This window comes from Homarus americanus, unplaced genomic scaffold (assembly GCF_018991925.1).
Source record: "Homarus americanus isolate GMGI-L3 unplaced genomic scaffold, GMGI_Hamer_2.0 scaffold51476, whole genome shotgun sequence".
Classification (NCBI taxonomy): domain Eukaryota; kingdom Metazoa; phylum Arthropoda; class Malacostraca; order Decapoda; family Nephropidae; genus Homarus; species Homarus americanus.
Window position 1 is genome coordinate 1,011,553 of NW_024736148.1, and position 20,460 is coordinate 1,032,012.

Genomic DNA, 20,460 nt, shown 5'->3' on the forward strand with positions numbered 1-20,460 from the left:
TAGCGCTTTGTCGGGTAATGGTCGGGTAGGATTGTGGATAGTCAAGTAGTGATGGATGAGAGTCGGATGGGAAAGTAATGGAAGGGATAGTAACGGTGGGATACTTAGGGCAGAATAGTTACAGTAGGCTAGTAACGACGGGATAGTTACGACAGGATAGTAACGGCGGGATAGTTATGACAGGATAGTTATAACAGGATAGTAACGGCGGGATAGTTATAACAGGATAGTAACGACGGGATAGTTACGACAGGATAGTAACGGCGGGATAGTTATGACAGGATAGTAACGGCGGGATAGTAACGACAGGATAGTATTAAGCGGGATAGTAATGGATGGTCTAACTGAAGGCTGAATCCAGGAAAACTTTTTGCCTAAGTTCTATCGTAAAGGAATTTTCTCGCCTTAAGTTTATGACAACCAGACCTTGAGGAGGGTGTGGTGGTGGTGGTGGTAGTGGTGGTGATGGTGGTAGTGGTGGTGGTGGTGGTAGTAGTGGTGGTGGTGATGGTGGTGGTGGTAGTGGTGGTGGTCATGGTGGTGGTGGTGGTGGTGGTGATGGTGGTAGTGGTGGTAGTGATGGTGGTGGTAGTAGTGGTAGTAATAGTAGCAGTGGTAGTAGTAGTGGTATTTGTAGTGGTAGTGGTAGTAGTAGTGGTAGTAATAGTAGCAGTGGTAGTAGTAGTGGTATTTGTAGTAGTAGTAGTAGTTGTGCCAGGGGGGGTTGTGATAGTGGTTGTAATGGTGGTAGAAGAGATGATTACTATTACTACTACATTAAATTTGTATGTGGTTATTATGAATACATTTACGATAGTCAGTACAGTAACTCATTAAAGTAAGTCCTGTAGTAGTAATTGTTGTTATTACAGTAATAGGAATGTAGTACTAATAGTGTTTGTTGTAGTAGTAATAGTAGCAGTAGTAACAGTAGTTGTAGGTAGGGGGTCGACAGTCACCTCCGCTGTAGATAATAGACCCGCGCGGTACGACAGCTTGGGCGGAGGACAGCGATGGTCTGCCTGGCTGTGTGTGTGGTGTGGCAGCAGAGTCCCGCGTGTACCATGTGTAGCAGCGGGGGTGTGCGTGTGTAACTGTGAGTGTATTCCCTATTACACCCAGCTACACCCACCCTACACCCGTGACAGGCTCCGACAGTGTACATTTTGACTTCGTGTGTGTACAGAACGTAATTGAAGCGTAAAATGACTTAGGACGTGTTGTTGCGCTTTGAAAATTACAAATATTTATAAAACAACTGAAATAAGTGTCGTTAATTACCTGTTAAGTGAAATAATATTAATCATGGTTACAAGTAAGTGTCTAGTGAATCAGGTATTTGTGTGATGAAGAATTTGTGATTTATTCATATTTGTTATCTTTAATTACAAACTGCTACGAGAGGTTAAGTGGTAGATGGGTCGTTAGAATGGGGTAGTTTTAAGTCTTTTAACATATTGTCTGTACGACCCACCTGAATATGTTTACCTGGTCGTGTGTGTGTGTGTGTATGTCATGGTCTCTGTACATCGTGGTCGTGAATGTGCATATGTACTTCATGATCGTGTGTACCAAGGTCGTATCTGTGTAGGTGTTGTGTCTGTGTGTACATTTGTGATGGTCGTGTGTATGGCTGGGACCCCTGACACTGTACCTTATACACATTGATAGACAGAAACACACACATGTACACACACATTGATAGACAGAAACACACACATGTACACACACTGACAAACATCAATACAGACACAACCACAAACCGACAGACAGTAACACAGCCGACGGACGCCACAACATCTCCCCGCCGCCAATATTTATAGTGTTATTTTACGCCTGTATTGTGTTGCTCTTCTCTTATTTATGGTGTTATTACTACCTTGGGGTATTGTGCTATGGTGTCCTAATTTTTTCCTTGATATTTATGTTATTATGGTGCCTTGGTTACGATTTATGGTGCTATATTACTCTCTTTATGGTGTTATAGTGTTAGGTTAGGTTAAGGTCTTGTGTTATGGTGTTTCCGGTCATGTTATTGTGTGTCTGTATGGTCATCGTTTGTCTTGTTGTCCCCGCCCCCCCTCGTCGTCGTTGTCCCCACCCCCTCTTCGTCGCTGTCCCCGCCCCTCCTCGTCGCTGTCCCCGCCCCCTCCTCGTCTGTCCCCGCCCCTCCTCGTCGCTGTCCCTGCCCCCCCTCTCGTCACGGCCCCGCCCTCCCGTCGTTGTCCCTGCCCCCTCTCGTCACGGCCCTCGTCGTTGTCCCACCCCCTCTTCGTCGCTGTCCCTGCCCCTCCTCGTCATGTCCCCCCCTCCTCGTCGTTGTCCCTCCTCGTCGCTGTCCCTGCCTCTTCGTCACTGCCCCTGCCCCCTCTGTCACTGCCCCGCCCCTCCTCGTTTGTCCTCCTCGTCGTTGTCCCCCTCGTCGTTGTCCTGCCCCTCCTCGTCGTTGTCCCCGCCTCCTCCTCGTCGTTGTCCCCCCCCTCCTCGTCGTTGTCCCTCCCCGCTGTCCCTGCCCTCCTCGTCGCTGTCCTGCCCCCTCCTCGTCGCTCCTGTCGTTGTCCGCCTCCCTCCCGTCGTTGTCCCCTCCTCGTCGTTGTCCCTCCTCGTCGTTGTCCCCTGCCCTCCTCCGTCCCCACCCCCCCTCCCCGTCGTTGTCGTTCGTCCCCCTCCCGTCCTCCCCTGCCCCTCCCTCGTCGTTGTCCCCGCCCCTCCTCGTCGTTGTCCCCGCCCCTCCCCTCGTCGTTGTCCCCGCCCCTCCTCGTCGTTGTCCCCGCCCCCTCGTCGTTGTCCCCGCCCCTCCTCGTCGTTGTCCCTGCCCTCCGTCGTTGGCCTCGTCGTTGTCCCTCCTCGTCGTTGTCCCGCCCCCCTCCCTCGTCGTTGTCCCTGCCCCCTCCCGTCGTTGTCCCTGCCCCCTCGTCGTCGTTGTCCCTGTCGTTGTCCCCCCCCTCGTCGTTGTCCCCGCCCTCCTCGTCGTTGTCCCCGCCTCCTCGTCGTTGTCCCCGCCCCCTCCCTCGTCGTTGTCCCTGCCCTCCTCGTCGTTGTCCCTGCTCCCCCCCTCGTCGTTGTCCCCGCCCCTGCCTCGTCGTTGTCCCCTGCCCCCTCCCCGCCCCCTCTCGTCGTCGTTGTCCCCTGCCCCCTCCCTCGTCGTTGTCCCTCCTCGTCGTTGTCCCCCCCCTCCTCGTCGTTGTCCCCTGCCCCCTCCTCGTCGTTGTCCCCCCCTCGTCGTTGTCCCTGCCCCTCCTCGTCGTTGTCCCCCCGCCCCTCCTCGTCGTTGTCCCCGCCCCCTCCTCGTCGTTGTCCCCGCCCCCTCCCTCCTTGTCGTTGTCCCCGCCCTCCTCGTCGTCACCATACGCTTGGGTTTGTACCATTATCTCTCAGCCTTAAATAGACAATACGTGTGTGTGTGTGTGTGTTTGTGTATCCGCTCAAGGTGTTCCACTTTACGCTGTGTCTGGCTAATGCTTTGACTGTCCTGTGTGTTGGTGGTTATGTCATCGCGTTATTCCCAGGTTCACACACCCACCACAGGCTTCCTTGTATTAATAGAGCTTCGTCTCTCTGCACTGAATCACAGACGCGGGAATAAACACCAATGTTGAGAGACAAAGAAAAATGTTATATAGTAGCGAATGATGTTGACTCTCTCTCTCTCACCTGACCTGAGCTGTAAGTATCGTATATTAACTTAGGCTAATCTAACCTTACCTGAACTAACCTATTTTATCTTAACCTAACCTAACCTACCTGTACTAGTTTTTGTTGTTGATGGACTTTTAGTTACCTGGGGTTTACCTGGTGATGCTGTGTTGGTACTTGTGTCTCTCAATCTCTACCTCTTCTCTCCCCTCTCCCTCTTCTCTCCCCTCTCCCTCTTCTCTCCCCTCTCCCTCTCTCCTTCCCCCCACTCTCTCCCTCTTCCACTACCACTCCACTATCATGCTCCACCTTCCCAGGCCCCCTCCACTATTCCAGCCGTCAGTAAGTGTCAATAATCATCACTACAGCAGCATTGGTCTTTCACGATAGCGTACGAATGTTTGTAAAAGGCTGCAGTACTTGTCGTGACGGCCCCGGTAATGATGTTGACTCAGCGGATACGTTCCCGGTAAAGGATCGATTGTGGCGCCTCCTGGTCTGTGTTTACCGGTGTCACGTGTGCTGAGACTGTGTGTATACCGCCCTCAAAATGTTCCGGGCATGTGTAGATGGATCATTAGCTAACCTGACCTGACCTGACCTGACCTGACCTGACTAAACTTTACTCGTACTCTCCTCTCCTTCCTACTCCCTTCTCTTTCTTCCACCTCCCTCTCTCCTTTCTCTTCTTCTTCCCCTTCCTCTCTCTTCCCCCCTTCCCCCCAGTAGGAACAAGGTTATAGCATCACAGTAGTTCAGTGTTTTTATTAATTTGTTTATTAACGAGCAAATTGTGCTTTGTCAACAGGTCAAGGGGAGGGGTGGTGGTGGGTAGGGGAGGGAGGGGGGGAAGTGGAGGTGTGGTTGAGAGAGAAAGGAAAGGGGGAGGTGGGGGGAGAGAGGGTGTGGAGATGGAGAGAGGGAGGGGAGGGGTAGAAGGTGGGGGCGGGGCAGGGGTCAATAACATTAACTATTATCGGCATGTGTTTGTGCCTAAATCTTCCGCTGGTAATTGTTTTTTTATTTATTTTATCTTTTTTTAACCCAGGTGAAATATTTTCGTATTTTACTTAGGAAGATTTTTTATTTTACTTTTTATTATTATTATTATTATTATTATTATTATTATTATTATTATTATTGTTGTTGTTGTTGTTGTTGTTGTTCGTAGTAGTAATAGGACTGATTAATTTATTCATTCTGTTATTATTATTTCTCTCTCTCTCTCTCTCTCTCTCTCTCGTCATGGTAAAAGCTATGGTGCCATAACCCAGTCTTCTCACCATACTGTAGTGTCCTGTAAACCTGTCCTCTCCATAGGTCATGGGGCCATAATCCTGTCCTTAGACCATGGACCATTGGCGGGTTTAGTTACCTCTTCCTAGGGCCATGATTCTCCCCAGGTCTTACTATGGTGGTGGTCATGGTACCATAGGTCTTCCCTTACACCATAATACCCTGTAACGTTGTCCCCCTCTCAAAGTCATGGTACCATAACTATCCCTAACTCCTACCATAATATCCTGTAGGTCTCTCCTCCCATGGTATCCTGTAAACACGTCCTCTCCTCCCAAGGTCATGGTGGCTATCCTTAACTCACCAGGGGGGGAGTGAGAGATAGAGAGCATGACAGATGTCCAAATATACAGTCTTTAAATGTGAATTATTTACAGTTGTGGGGGGGGGGTGGTGGGGGAGGAAGGTGTAGGTGTGTGTGTTGGTGAATGATGGAGGAGATCTTAGGGGGGGGTATGTAGTGTGTTTGAGCATAGGTTTTAAAGAGCTTTGTCATGATCTTCCAATTTTGGGTTGTTAGACGTGAATCACCTCATTTAGAATCAGTTCATTGTAACACTAATTACTTCTCATACACGAGTGGTTCATGTGTAGGCTTTAATGTGTGTGTGTGTGTGTGTGAGTCACGTTCCCCGGCTTACACAACTTTCTCTCTGGTCTATCCTTTAATATTTGTTGTTGTTGATGTTTTCTTTGTCTTTGTCTGAGAGTTTATTTGTTGTTGTTGTTGTTGTTGTTGTTGTTGTTGTTGTCTTCTTGAGTGTTTAATTATGTTATATGGATTAGTTTGTTGTTTTTGTTTACTAATTCATGATATTTATTGGCACACACACACACACACACACACACACACACACACACACACACCTACCTCCCTGTTGAGTTGCGTAAGGACAATATTTTATGGCGGCAGTATCGTAAAATGCTGTCACTCAGGTGTTTCACAGAGCAACAAACTTACGTAACAGGTAAACTCGTTATCAAACACTCTACCTACCTGTGTGCGTATGTATGTATGTATGTCTGTATGTATGTGGGCGGTGCGTCTACCTGTGTGTGTATGTATATGTGCGGGGGGTGCGTCTGTGTGTATGTGTGTGTATGTGTTATTATTATTATTATTATTATTATTATTATTATTATTATTATTATTATTATTATTATTATTGTTGTTGTTGTTGTTGTTGTTGTTGTTGTTATTAGAACCACACCTTGCAAACTTCCTCGACACATTCTTGATTTATTTTTGGTCTAAGTTGAATGAAAGGTCAAAGGTCATAGGTCACGTGCCAGAAGCGTGTATAGAAGTTGGGGTCTGGCAGGTATAGAGGTGGATGTGGGGGCGAAGGGATTATGTCCTTGTGATCTTTGTGTAAAATTGAGTTTGGGGATTGGGAGGGAAGAGATGACACCTGTGACGGATGACTTCTGCTGGGGGGTGTACCTGGAGAGAGAGTCACAGATGATAGATAGAATGAAGGGTGAGGTAGACGGAAATAAAGGAGAAATAAACGAATAAACATGAGTAAGAAAAGAGAGAGGGAGAGAGTTTCACACACACACATTCTCTCTCTCTCTCTGGGGTAGATTGATGTTCAGACATCCTTGCGAAGGTCTGTAGGAGGTATACTTGAGGATGTGTTAAGGTATATACGTAGGGTTTGAGGTTAGGCTAGTTTATAAGGTTTATTCTATTTATGGTGTTATATCTTGACTCTGTAAGGTTTAATCAGAGGTTTATGAGAGAGAATTAGAGAGTGTATGTGGTAGATCATCTAAAGAGGCCCTTACACCCCTCTCCTTGGCCCTCATACCCTCTCCTGGCCCTCACACCCACCCTGGCCCTGACACCCTACCTGGCCCTCACACTACTCCGCCGTGTTTTAACCTTAATTCTCACGTTATATTAAGGGATAATTTGTGTTGTAGTATCCGGCGTGAACCAGTACACAACATGTAGTATACCCAGGTCGTGTGTGATGTAACAGTATGACGTAATATCCGGCGTGAACCAGTATTGTACAGCTAGTATGACCGGCTGTGAGTTATTGATATGTATTTTAATATCTGGAGTGTACAGGTGTTGGTACTAATTATGGACCGTGTACTCACCTGTTTGTCTTGTGTCTGTCATCTAGGTTACAAACATCCGCTCATAACAAGAGATAGAGGTGTACTGTATGTGTGTGTGTGTGTGTGTCCTACCTACCTACTTGCGTCCCTCCATCCCTACCTCTACGTATCTTCCTCTATCCCTCTTACTTTTCCCCCATCCCTCTCCACTTACCTCCCTCTCTTCTTCCCTCCCACCCTTCCCTCATACTCCTACAGCACGTGGATAACACTGGGAGGGGGGGGGGAGGGGGCGGCACCAAGATGGATTGTGGGTGTAGGAAGCGCCGTATTACCGTGACGTCACTTCCTGTGGTGGTAATGGCGGCAGCGAGTGTCCTTGTCGTCAACCTCTTGTGTATTACCTGTATATATTATCCTCTTCTTCCTCTATTATTCCCCCATTAACCCTCTCCCCCCCATTACCTCTTCCCCCCCATTCGTATACATTAACCCCTCCCTCTCTCCCCCCCATTAGCCTCTCCCCATTATTTTCTCCCCAGTTGATATTCTTTTTTCCATTAATCTCCCCATTTTTACCCATCAACCCTTTCCTCTCATTAGCTCCCCATTCGTCAATAATTTCTCCCCATTACTAGTCTATTTGTACCCACCATCGACTCCCCATTCGTAAATAATCTCCCCATCACCCTTATCCTCTCCCCATTTATTCCTCATGAGTAGATATATTCTCCCCATTACTCTCCCTATTTGTATCCCCTCCCCCCCCATTAGTACACGCCAGTATTGCCTCAGGATAAGAAACGACGTAAATGGGACAAATCCACAAAGTTTATCTAAAGAAAACACCAACACGACTATAGGCCTAGGTATAGTGTACAGGTAGGCCTAGGTATAGCGTATGCGTTGGCCTAGAAAAAACGCGCACAGGTAGGCCTAGATAGAACGTGCAGGTAGGCTTAGGTAGAGTGTGCAAGTAGGCCTAGGTAGAGGGTACAGATAGGCCTAGGGTATTTCCCATATGGTGGATAGTGTCATACAGGTGGTGATTTAAGCCTTAGATATAATTAAACCCAAATCACGTTACTAATTGCATACAGGTAATTATGCTCATTAAGATACCTGCTGGTTTAGTAAGGTAAATTCATTATATTTCAAATATAACATTATAGGTAGATGTACAATGACAATACAGGTACATTCGTATAGATTACAGGTAGATACACTGAATAGTACAGGTAGAGACGTGTGCATTTACAGGGGTTAAGTCGTCGTACTCAAAGGGTTAAGTCACTGTACTCAAGGGGTTAAGTCACTGTACTCAAGGGGTTAAGTCATCGTACTCAAGGGGTTAAGACTCGTTAGCCGTTGTGTACAGTTCTCACCTCTGTTGGAGTGAGATGATGCTGTTACTTGCGGTACAGTCTAACAGTGCTTTTGACGCCATCTTTGTTGATTAGTGGTCTTAATTAACAGGTTGGGGGGGGGGGGTAGCTACTGGTACCTAACCTAATCCAACCTAACCTAACCCAATCTAACCTAATCCAACACTAATCCAACCTAACCTAACCCTAGATACATTTCCTGAGGGCTAAACAGAGAGAGAGAGAGAGACCTTGAGGTATGTGGTCCGTGTAAAACAAGACTGTGTGTGTGTGTGTGTGTGTGTGTGTGTGTGTGTGTGTGTGTCATTCATACAGTGTTCGGAAAGAGTAAAATCCGTGGGCACTTAATACCTGGTTATAGGGCGTGTAATTGTTTGTTTTCCCCCGTTGGTGAATCACGGTGGCATGATGTTTGTTTGTGTGTTTGTGAGTGTTGATGCGTGGGAAGATGTTTGTTGGGTATGTGTAGGTTTGTGTATGTCTGAGGCGGTGTGTTTGTTTCTGTTGATGTGTAGGAAGTGTGTGTGTGTGTGTGTTTGGTTGGGTGCTTGTACTTGTTTATAAGTGTATGTGTGGGAGGGTGTTTTTGTGGATTGGAGTGTTCTGTTTGTGTTTTGTTTTGGCACTAAAGTAAATGTATGTATGTGTGTGTGATTTGCAGTGTGTGTGTGTGTGTGTGTGTGTGTGTGTGTGTGTGTGTGTGTGTGCATGATAAAAGAAATGATCACCTCAGTAAAAAAATATATATCTCCACTTTTCTATTCTCTTCCATACACTCTTTTATTTTGTCATTCCCTACCTTTATCAAATTAGTGTTAACCCCATTTAAAAGGTGGGGGGGGGGAGAGGAAGAGGCCATTGAATTTTGTTTACTTTGAGTTTGTTGAAAAAATTTGCATGTGACTTTTTCTTAATTTACCATCACGATTATCACCATCCCCACTACCATCACTATTACCACTATCACCATCACCACCATCCCCAGTACCACCACCATTCCAAGTATCATCACCATTTCTACCACCACCTCCACTACCACCATTCCCATTATCACCACCACTACCACCATTCCAACCACCACCATTCCCATTATCACCACCATCACCACCGCCATTAATTCACCGTCAAAGTCCACGGAGCGGAAACCATTTTTTCTTAATTACAACGATTCGGCTTGACGGCAAAATTCCATAGTTGTTAATTATAATAAAACTTTTTTTTTTGGTGCAGAGTAAAATGGATCTTGGTGACGAAGGGGAGGGAGAAAAGGGGGAAGGGGGGATATGGTGGAGGAGGTGGGGAAGGGGGGATATGGTGGAGGGGGGTGGGGAAGGGGATATGGTGAAGGGGTGGGGAAGGGGGATATGGTGGAGGGGGTGGGGAAGGGGATATGGTGGAGGGGGGAAGGGGGATATGGTGGAGGGGGGTGGGGAAGGAAGGTGGGGGTTATATCGTCTTTATCTATATGGCAAGTATCTAATTAAGGTATTTTATCTCTCTCTCTCTCTCTCTCTTTTTTTTATCATCATTCTTGTCCCTTCTCTCTTCGTTCGTTTATTATCCCATATATTCTTCTTGTCAACCTCTCCCTCTATTCCATCCATCATCTCTCTCTCTCTCTCTCCTCCTCCACCCTTTCCCAATTTACACTTTTATTGGTTATTTCTTCTCCAAACATTTCCTACGTTGTGTTTTTGTGTTTTTCTTTAGCACTGACATAATGTGTGTGTGTGTGTGTGTATTTTATTCTCCTCTTGTTATAGATTACAAACTATCCTCCTCTATCCCTACCCATCTACCTATCCCCCATCCTCTAATAGAATCCCTCCTCCTTATCCACATCTATCTGCCTTTCCTATCCTCCTTCATCCCTTCCTGCTGTTTATCCCGACCTATCCATCCTACCTATCCTCCATCATGCCTAGCCCCATCTATCCTCTACCTAGCTCCATCCTATCTATCCCTCCTGTCAGGTTACACAGGTATTGACAGGTGCTCAATAGTGTGTCTTACCCGATTGATGTTCACCACTCTACACCACCTCCTTCTTATCTACCTCTATTTATTCTACTTTCCCTACGTCCTTTCTTTCTTTCTTTATCTTTCTTTCTTTCTTTCTTTCTTTCTGTTTATTCCCATTTTTTTCAATTTTTGATTATTTTTCGTTGTCTGTTTATTTAGATTCTTGTAGTTATTGGTTCTTTGTTTTACTTCTTTGTTTATTCCTGTTTATTCCTGTTCTTGTAATTCCTTGTTTTTTTATTTTATTTTATTTCTTTCTCATTCTTCATTTATTTTTCACGGAGGAATTCATAATAAACACGTAAATAACATAATGAATAAGACTCACCCGACCCGACCCGACCAGACCACACACGACCCGACCCGACCCGAACTCGCCCCTCCCCCCCCCCTCCTCCCCCATCATTACTCTCCTCCTCTCTTATTCTCCTTTATTACAATTATCTACATTTTTCACTTTCATTCTTACTCTCTCACCTCTTTATTTCTCTCTCACTTCCCTCCCTCTCTCTCTCTCTCTCTTACCAACCATTACTCTCTCCCGTACCTCCATGTATCACGTGTATGTATGTATGTATGTATGTATGTATGTATGTATGTATGTATGTATGTATGTATGTATGTATGTATGTATGCCCCAGACCACGCTACACCTGTTTGGGTTATTTTTGTATTATTTTTGGAACATAATAATCCATAACTGGTGTGGGGGGAGATGGTTCCTTCCGTGTTGTAGAACCTCTTGAGTACAGTGAGTTAACCCCTTGAGTACTGTGTGTTAACCTCTTGAGTACAGTGTTTGACCCTTTGATTACAGTAACTTCACCTCTTGAGTACAGTGAGTTAACACCTTGAGTACTGTGTGTTAACCTCTCGAGTACTGTGTTTGACCCTTTGAGTACAGTAACGTCACCTCTTGAGTACAGTGAGTTAACACCTTGAGTACTGTGTGTTAACCTCTCGAGTACAGTGTTTGACCCTTTGAGTACAGTAACGTCACCTCTTGAGTACAGTGCCATCCTCTTGAACACGGTGAGTGATTCTCTTAACCAAATAATAACTCTGTACCCAAGGTAGTTAATTAAGTCCTCGTACTCAAAGGCTTAAGGCGTGGTGCTCAAAGGGTGTACATGTGGGGTACGTACGTGTGTGTGTGTGTGTTTCTTTGTCTCTGTCTGTCTGTCTTCCTTTCTGTCTGTCTGACTGTCTGTGAGGAATCTTGCCGAGCGGATGATGACCTAAACTACCCTCAGGTACTGTTGTAGTTACTGCCCCCCACCGCCCAGGTCCCCCCCACTGCCCAGCCCCACCACCCAGCCCCTCCACCAGCCTCCCCACCGCCCAGCCCTCCCCAGGCCAGCGTATAGATTGTGCACACCCCGCGGCTCCCACAACACCTCCAGGGCCCCTCTGTCAGTAGTGTTTTAGAATTAGTGTTGATAGTAAGTTGAGAAGTGTAGGAGGGGAGGGGGAGGAGGGGGAGGGGGGACGAGGGGGAGGGTTGAGGGAAGGGGGAAGGTTGAGGGAGGAGGGAAAGAGGGAGAAGGGTAGAGACAGGAAGGAGAGGAGAAGGAAGGAAGCAGTAGGAAGGAGGAGGAGGCGATATCCTCCTCCTCCTCCTCCTCCCTCCTCCTCCTCCTCCTCCTCCTCCTCCCCCTCCTCTCTCTCCTCTACGCCCACTCATTAAGGTCGTAGACGAGATAAAACTTCTGATAATATTACTTGGGAGGAAAAAATGTGTCCCGGAAAGATGGAGGAGAAATTAGTCAGTTTGTTGGCTCTCTCTCTCTCTCTCTCTCTCTCTCTCTCTCCTCTCCCAGCTGGGTAGTTAGGGTGATTCCCCACCAGCTGCATGCCATTGCCCCTGCGTTGCCTCCCCTTCCCATCACCCCTCCTCCCTCCTCCCTCTCCTTATCCTCTCCCTCTTCCCCTCCTCTATGCTTCTCCTTATTCCCCATTCGTCGTCGTAGTTGTGGTTGTAAATGGTGGTTGATGCTGGTTGTGTGTGTTGTGTAGTTGTTGTTGATGGTGGTTGGTGTCATGTTGAATTGTTGTTGTTGTTGTTGTTGGTTGTGGTAGTTGTCATGATTGTTGTTGGTGCTGATGGTGTGTGTGTGTGTGTGTGTGTGTGTGTGTGTGTGTGTGTAATTGTTGTTGTTGTTGTGAGTCTATTGTTTATGTTCTGTGTAATTGTATTTGTTTTTTCTTGTTTTCTTTATCCTTTGTTAATTGTCATTGTTATTGATGCTGTAATTGGTGTTTTTGTTTTTCCTGTTCTTCATTTTCTTGTTTCTTGTCGTCATTTACTTGTTTTTGTTGTTTATGATCACTGTAATTGTCTTGTGTGTTGTCCTCGTCTTCATCGTCTTCGTCCTCGTCTTCATCATCGTCCTCCTCCTCATCATCGTCGTCGCCTTCGTCAGTAGCGGCATCACAGTCATACTCCGCGTCACCGTAATCACTTCCTGGAGGTGTAGTCGATGCCCCGCGGGTTGGCTACATCACCTTGCAACGGGGCTTGGCTGGGGTGGGGCGGGGAGGGGCAGGGGTAGAGCGGGATGGGGTAGTTAGGTGGAGGGATGGGGTTAGGTGGGTGGGTTAGGATGGGGATAGGGTGAGATAGGGAGGTGGGGTTGGGATGAGATGGGGGTTAGGTGGGGAAGTGGGTTGGGGCAGATTGGATGGGATTGAAGTGGGGTGGGTTGTCAGAATGAGACGGGGGTATTGACAGAATCCACGTGCATGCGGGTATCATACGAGGTGATTGGTCCTGGCATCCTTTCCCACGTCACGGTATACAAGAGTCACGTGGCTCATCGTGTCTGTGACGTGTTGCTCGAGTGAAGATCATCTGGTAACACTGTCAAGGGAGAGATGATCTGGTAACACTGTCTGTGTTGTAGTGGCTCGTGTTGCTGTGGCTCGTGTTGTTGTGGCTCGTTTGCTGTGGCTCGTGTTGCTGCTGTGCTCGTGTGTGGCTGTGCTGTGGCTCGTGTTGTGCTGTGTTGCTGTGTTGCTGTGTTGCTCGTGTTGTTGTGGCTCGTGTTGTTGCTCAGTTGCTGTGGCTCGTGTTGTTGTGGCTCGTGTTGTTGTGCTCGTGTTAGCTGTGTTGCTGTGGCTCGTGTTGTTGTGGCTCGTGTTGCTGTGGCTCGTGTTGTTGTGGCTTGTGTTGTTGTTGTGGCTCGTGTTGTTGTGGCTCGTGTTGTGTGGTGTTGTTGTGGCTCGTGTTGTTGTGGCTGTGTGCTCGTGTTGCTGCTCGTGTTGCTCGTGTTGCTCGTGTTGTTGTGGCTCGTGTTGCTGTGGCTCGTGTTGTGGCTCTGTGTTGCCTGTGTAGCTCGTGTTGTTGTGGCTCGTGTTGTTGTGGCTCGTGTTGTTGTGGCTCGTGTTGCTCGTGTTGTTGTGGCTCGTGTTGTTGTGGCTCGTGTTGTTGTGGCTCGTGTTGTTGTGCTCGTGTTGTTGTGGCTGTGTTGGTGTTGCTGTTGGGCTCGTGTTGTTGTGGCTCGTGTTGTTGTGGCTCGTGTTGTTGTGGCTCTGTGTTGTTGTGGCTCGTGTTGTTGCTGTGGCTCGTGTTGTTTGTGGCTCGTGTTGTTGTGGCTCGTGTTGCTTGGCTCGTGTTGTTGTGGCTCGTGTTGTTGTGGCTCGTGTTGCTGTGGCTCGTGTTGTTGTGGCTCGTGTGTGTGGCTCGTGTTGTGTGGTCTCGTGTTGTTGTGGCTCGTGTTGTTGTGCTCGTGTTGTTGTGGCTCGTGTTGTGGCTCGTGTTGTTGTGGCTCGTGTTGTTGTGAGCTGTTGTGGCTCGTGTTGTTGTGGCTCGTGTTGCTGTGGTTCGTGTTGCTGTGGCTCGTGTTGTTGTGGCTCGTGTTGGTGGGTGTTGTGGCTCGTGTTGCTGTGGCTCGTGTTGCTGTGGCTCGTGTTGTTGTGGCTCGTGTTGTTGTGGCTCGTGTTGTTGTGGCTCGTGTTGCTGTGGCTCGTGTTGTTGTGGCTCGTGTTGTTGTGGCTCGTGTTGCTGTGGCTCGTGTTGGTTGTGGCTCGTGTTGTTGTGGCTCGTGTTGCTGTGGCTCGTGGGTTGTTGTGGCTGTGTTGTTGTGGCCGTGTTGTTCTCGTGTTGTTGTGGCTCGTGTTGTTGTGGCTCGTGTTGTTGTGGCTCGTGTTGTTGTGGCTCGTGTTGTTGTGGCCTGTGGCTCGTGTTGTTGTGGCTCGTGTTGTTGTGGCTCGTGTTGTTGTGGCTCGTGTTGCTGTGGCTCGTGTTGTGTGGCTCGTGTTGTTGTGGCTCGTGTTGTGGGCTCGTTTGTTGTGGCTCGTGTTGTGTGGCTCGTGTTGTTGTGGCTCGCGTGTTGCTCTGCTTTGTTGTGCTGGCTCTGGCTCGTGTTATTGTTGTGGCTCGTGTTGTTGTGTGCTCGTGTTGTTGTGGCTCGTGTTGCTGTGGCTGTGTTGCTCGTGTTGTTGTGGCTCTGTGTTGCTGTGGCTCGTGTTGTTGTGGCTCGTGTTATTTGTGGCTCGTGTTGTTGTGGCTCGTGTTGTTGTGGCTCGTGTTGTTGTGGCTCGTGCTGTGTTGTTGTGGCTCGTGCTGTTCGTGTCGTGTTGTTGTGGCTCGTGTTGTTGTGGCTCGTGTTGCTTGTGGCTGTGCTCGTGCTGTGGCTGTGTTGTGTTGTAATACTCGTGTTGTTGCTCGTGTTGTCGTGTTGGGTTAACTGTTGTAATACATGGTACAATAATGATGTTTTTTATAGTTTTTTAATATATATATATATATATTTTTTTTACTATCCGTCAACCTTTATATCTGTAGTCCGTGGCGCTGCTGATGTGAGTGACAGTGATGTGACGTGAGGAAAGGTGTATCAGTTTAGGGCATATCACTGAGGCCTCTCTCTCTCACTCTCAGATTCAGCTTCTTAATAATAATAATAATAATAATAATAATAATAATAATAATAATAAACGGTTTATTAATAGAGTTGCAGCCGGTGGCTGAAAATATACAGACTTACATTTGATTTAGACATAATGATATAATATGCATTGAATACATTTACAGGGCTATACAGTACATAAATCAGGAGTTGTTTATTATTTTAACAATAGATGGGATGGTGCTGTTCTTATATCTATCGGTGCGGGCTCTTATGGGCTGAATTTTGTTGTAGTGGCGGACTGCTCGAGTTGGGTGGGGGGCTGCAGGTGGCGGCGATGACGAGGGTGGTGCAGTAGTCCACTGCCAAACCTTTCCAGTGCTTGGTGGTGGAGGTCACTGTGTGTGTGTGTGTGTGTGGACGAAGGGGTAACGAAAACCAGGGTGGATGTGGCAGGACGGAATGGGACGAAAGACCAAGTAGGGTGTGACGGGCGGGGTGGGTGGGGGGTGGAAGCGAGGGTCACAGGTCAAGGTGCAGAAGGTGGGTGGGGATTTGGTGAAGAGGAATGAGATGTTGTGTCATGCTTGCAGTTCCCCCAAGCAGTGAGAATGAGAGGTTGTGAGGGTAGGTAGACCATGAGGGGTTATGAGGAGAGAGAGAGAGAGAGAGAGAGAGAGAGAGAGAGAGAGAGAGAGAGAGTAAGCAGTAGCGGGATCACAAAGGGTCGTCAGTCACGTATTTCTTTCATTGACTTAGCATAAATTCCTTCCCTAGAGCCTTAGTCCTTCCACACCTGACGAAGTACAGGTGTTGGTGGCCGCTTTCATCACCAATTCACTATTTTTTCTCATGTCTTAGTCAACTTTTGGGTCAGTTAGTCAGTCAGTCAGTCAGTTAGGTAGGGAGGGAGGCAGTCAGTTAAGTAGGGAGGGAGGCAGTCAGTCAGTCAGTTAGGAAGTCAGGCAGGCTGGTGGGGTAGGTAGGCAGGTAGGATTGGTATTCATAGAGCTGTCTGACGCCGCTGAGGTGTTGCAGTAATGGAGACTGACAGTGTAACATCATCATCACACGAGATGCTCCGTCTGACAGCTGGCTTACGGCTGTCTCCTCCTCCTCCTCTCCCTCCCCTCCTCCTCCTCTTCCTCACTTCTCTTCATTTAACACCATCTTCATCCTCACCTCACCTCCTATTCTTCCTTCTTCTATCCTTCCTTTCATCGTCATCCTTGTCTCTCTTCCTCCTCTCTCTTCCTCCCCCCCGCTGGTTGTGGTGGGACCGCCACTCCAAGTCACTGCTGAGTCCAGGGTTCGTGGCTCCTAACTTCAGTATTTACGAGACTGTTTATGGGGTTTTGGTCCTCCCCTTCCCTTAGTGGTGCCCCTTAACCCTTACCCCTTAGATGGTGGTCCCCTTAACTTCATAGATGGTGGTCGTGCTCCTCTAAGTGGTGCCCCTCTTAACCGCTTAGATGATGGGCCTCTCCCTTCCCTTCGTGGTGCTACCCCTTAACCCCTTAGATGGTGGTTCCCTTACTCTTCCCTTAGTGGACCCCCTTAACCTTTGCCCTTTAGTGGTCCTCCTTAACCCCTTAAATGGTGGTTCCTTCCCCTTACGCCTTAGTTGACGCAATACTCTCTCTCTCTCTCTCTCTCTCTCTCTCTCTCTCTCTCTCTCTCTCTCTCTCTCTCTCCTTATACAAATTATATAAAGAAATATACAAAAGTCACCTCTATATATCCAGCCCCTCTTCTCTTTCCCTCACTTTGACGAAATATATTGGAGGTATTTGATGTATATTTAGGGTCAAGTGGTGAAATATATGACCTCCGTGTACCGTCATAAATTATAATATATTGTTGATGTTTTGTGATATAAATCTTGGGTCATAAATAGTGTGGTCGATCAGTGGTGGTCTCTCTCTCTCTCTCTCTCTCTCTCTCTCTCTCTCATCTTCACTTTTCTTCCCACTTCCTCATTCTCATCATCTCTCCATCTTCTTTTCTCTTCATTCTCAATTCTCCCCCCCACACTCACAAGGAAGGTGGGGTGAAAGGTCATGTGAGGGCGGCAGAGGACCCACTAAAATCTGGACTATTTCTTAGGTTGTTTTTGTTATTTGATCAAGGAATAAGGTCACTGGGGAGGGAGGGAGGTGGGTGAAACAGGGGGTAAGAGGAGGAGCGAAGAGTGGAGATGGAGAAGGTGATGAGTAAATTGGAGGAAGAAGAAGGAGGAAGAAGGAGAAGGAGGAGGAAAACAGAAGAAAAAAGAAGAAAGAAAGAAGGAGGAAGAGGAGTGACCGTGGACGTTATCTCAGGGTTGGTGGGCGTGGTCTTATGTCCCTTAACGAGATTTGACATGGTTATGCCACGCCTATTTTGACGTCCTGCACCACGCCCCTTCAAAGACCATTATAAAAGTTACTGTGTATGAAAGACAGAAAAGAAAGAGGGCGTAAGTAGAGAGACGTGGGTGCCTACTGAGAATCAACTAACCTCAGGTAAAAATGCAAGGTTTGGTCAGAATCTAAGGTCAAGGTTAGAGGTCAAGCTTAGAGGCAGTGTTAATGGTGCAAGTTGTGGGTAATTGGGTGTAAATGGTGAGGGTGTGTGTGTGAGAGAAAGGGGTAAGTTGTGGCGTGATGAGGGTGTGTATGTGTGTAGTGTGGCGTAGTGTGTGTGTGTAGTGTGGCGTAGTGTGTGTGTGTAGCGTGGGGTAGTGTGTGTCTGTGTGTGTGTGAGAGAGAGAGAGAGAGAGAGAGAGAGAGGTTTAGTAAGGGTTGTGTCCTCTGCTGCACATAGTGTTTTTAAGCCCGGCTATACTTGAGCAGTTCCTGTGTACTATAATTTATGGACAGCACAGGTTGAATACTCTTTAATACCTGGCGTTTACCTGGTGGCTGTTCCGGTCTCTCTCTCTCTCTCTCTCTCTCTCTCTCTCTCTCTCTCTCTCACCAACCGGGTCAAGCAGACAGTATCTCTTACATGTATACCGTGAGTGTTGCAATGATGAAATATTGTGTTTATATTGGTGTGTGTTGAGTCTAAGCCAATCAAACCATCCTGACTTTACTGATGGTTGTATAGCGCGCGTGAGGGATGTTCATTCAGGTCCGTGTTTACCTTTTGATATTGGGAGTAACCCGGGAAGGAACTGCAGTTGTTTGTTAAGACAATTGAAGCGTTGATGCAACCTAACCTAACCTAACCTAGACTCAGTGAAGCAACTTAGCGTGTTACATGTGGACCCTGGTGTAAATATTATCCTGTTGTGTGTGTTTGTAATGAGTAAATATCCCACAGGTGTGCATCATGCCTCTAGTGACGTCATGATGTAGTTTACCTGTGTGTTTACTACCTGACTGAAAAACGTGATAGAAAATAAACAGGAATATCATTTACTTGAAGGAAATACTTTACGCTAATGTGTAATTAATATACATATAATATAGTACTTGAGGAAGGTGTTAACAGCTGGTCTGTGTTGAAGTGTTTGATGAACTGGTGGGTGGTGTGGTGACGAGTGGGCGCCCTCACTCCGTGTACCTCTGAACATCTGAACATTTCGTCATCATTAGTGAACGAGATTTATTATTATTGAACAAAAACTCGTCCATCATCATCATCATCAGTGAACAAGTTGTAGTGAAACATATTGATTGGTGGAGGGAAGATGGGGCGTGTGTGTTGGCACCGATGTCTGCTGTGTGGTGCCTACGAGTGCCGGGACCCCTTCTCCGCCCTTAGTGGAGAAAGACAGTAGTTGGAGATAGTGCCAGTCTCCAAAGTGCCAGGTGACAGTGACAATGGTGCCTGGACATTCCCCCTAGTGCCAGGTAACAATGAGAGGGGAGTGTTGTTGTTGTGTCAGCTGGTGCCTCGGGCCGTGTCAACAATAACAATGAGGTTTCGTCGCAAGAACAAGAAGGTGAGTACGAGAGAGAGAGAGAGAGAGAGAGAGAGAGAGAGAGAGAGAGAGAGAGACGCCATCTCACTCTACAATGATGAGTAATATAAATTAAATATCATTGTTTTTTATTATAATATTAATATTCATGTTTAATCAGACTATATAATGAAGGAAATGTATCACTGTTGTTATTTAAAGCTGGTTGTTGGGACAGCTTAGTGTTGTTAGTCCACAGCTTGTTTTTATTTTATTTATTTAGTTGTTTGTCTGTTTGTTTATTTATTTATTTTTGTCTAAGTTAATAAAAACAGTTACCTGTTTATATTAATTATTGTATAGCTTAATTATATTTTTATTCATATCCGGTAAATAGATGCATTATATATAGTGTCTTTATAGGCCTCCTGGGATAATAATGCCTTCTACTCACCCGTCAATCTCATTACTTTCTGTACTGTAGCTCCAGGGTACAGTACTATACCTCACCATATTACAGAGCTGTAACATTTAAGCCTCGACAACAGATATGAAACGTGATAATACATAAAAGTCTTTGTATTTTAGACTCGGCCAGAACCTTACCTGTAGTTAAAGTTACAGGTGCTTGTGTGTAACTTTTGTACTTGTGAGCTTGTGGTAACTGAGTGCTTGTTAGGGGGATGGAGTGCACTTAACTATCTGGTTGAGTAGTGGTGTGTGAGTGTGTGTGTGTGTGTGTGTGTGTGAGAGAGAGAGAGAGAGAGAGAGACGCACACACATATACTATTTTTTTTAATTCGTCGACGACTTTTAATCTAGTTTGTGTATGTGTCAATGACCTTGTTAGCTAGAAGGTGAAGGAGGGGTTGACGAGCTCTGATTGGCTGGCCTGGATGATGGCGGGTTAATACTGAGTTCAGGTTATCTGCCTCCTCAAGGTCTAGGTGAGAGGTCACAGGTGGAGGAGACTGTTACTCTCTCTCTCTCTCTCTCTCTCTCTCTCTGCTTCTCTCACTGCCCCTCCCTCCCTCCCAGTTATTTTAAGCAATGGTTTAAGTTTAACTCCAGTTAATTGTGTGGGCATTAAGTGTTTATATACTTAATACATTACAGTCACTTTTAGAAACTCCTGCTAGTGGCACACACACACACACACACACACACACACACACTCCACGTTATAACTTCCTCTGAGGTGACAAAAATTAACTACTTATTCCCAAAGTCTCGCAAAGTGATGCTACAGTCTTAGTGCATGTTGGCGGCCATCTTCATTTTTTGTCGTGGGGGTAAATGAGGTAGTTTA

General features: G+C 46.8%; 1 protein-coding gene across 4 annotated transcripts in view; it reads left to right on the top strand.

Annotated features, from left to right (window-relative positions):
• LOC121872017 (FERM domain-containing protein 4B-like) overlaps positions 1-20,460 on the top strand; it is a 192,213-nt gene that overhangs the window by 31,686 nt on the left and 140,067 nt on the right. Inside the window, exons 1-2 of one of the 4 annotated variants that reach the window (XM_042374651.1) lie at positions 1,070-1,315; positions 18,569-19,193. The exons of the other annotated variants lie outside the window; for them this stretch is intronic. Coding sequence (XP_042230585.1) covers positions 19,167-19,193 — 27 coding nt within the window. The 5' untranslated portion in view covers positions 1,070-1,315; positions 18,569-19,166. Of the gene's footprint in view, positions 1-1,069; positions 1,316-18,568; positions 19,194-20,460 lie in introns of those variants that run through there. 4 annotated transcript variants of the gene reach the window in all.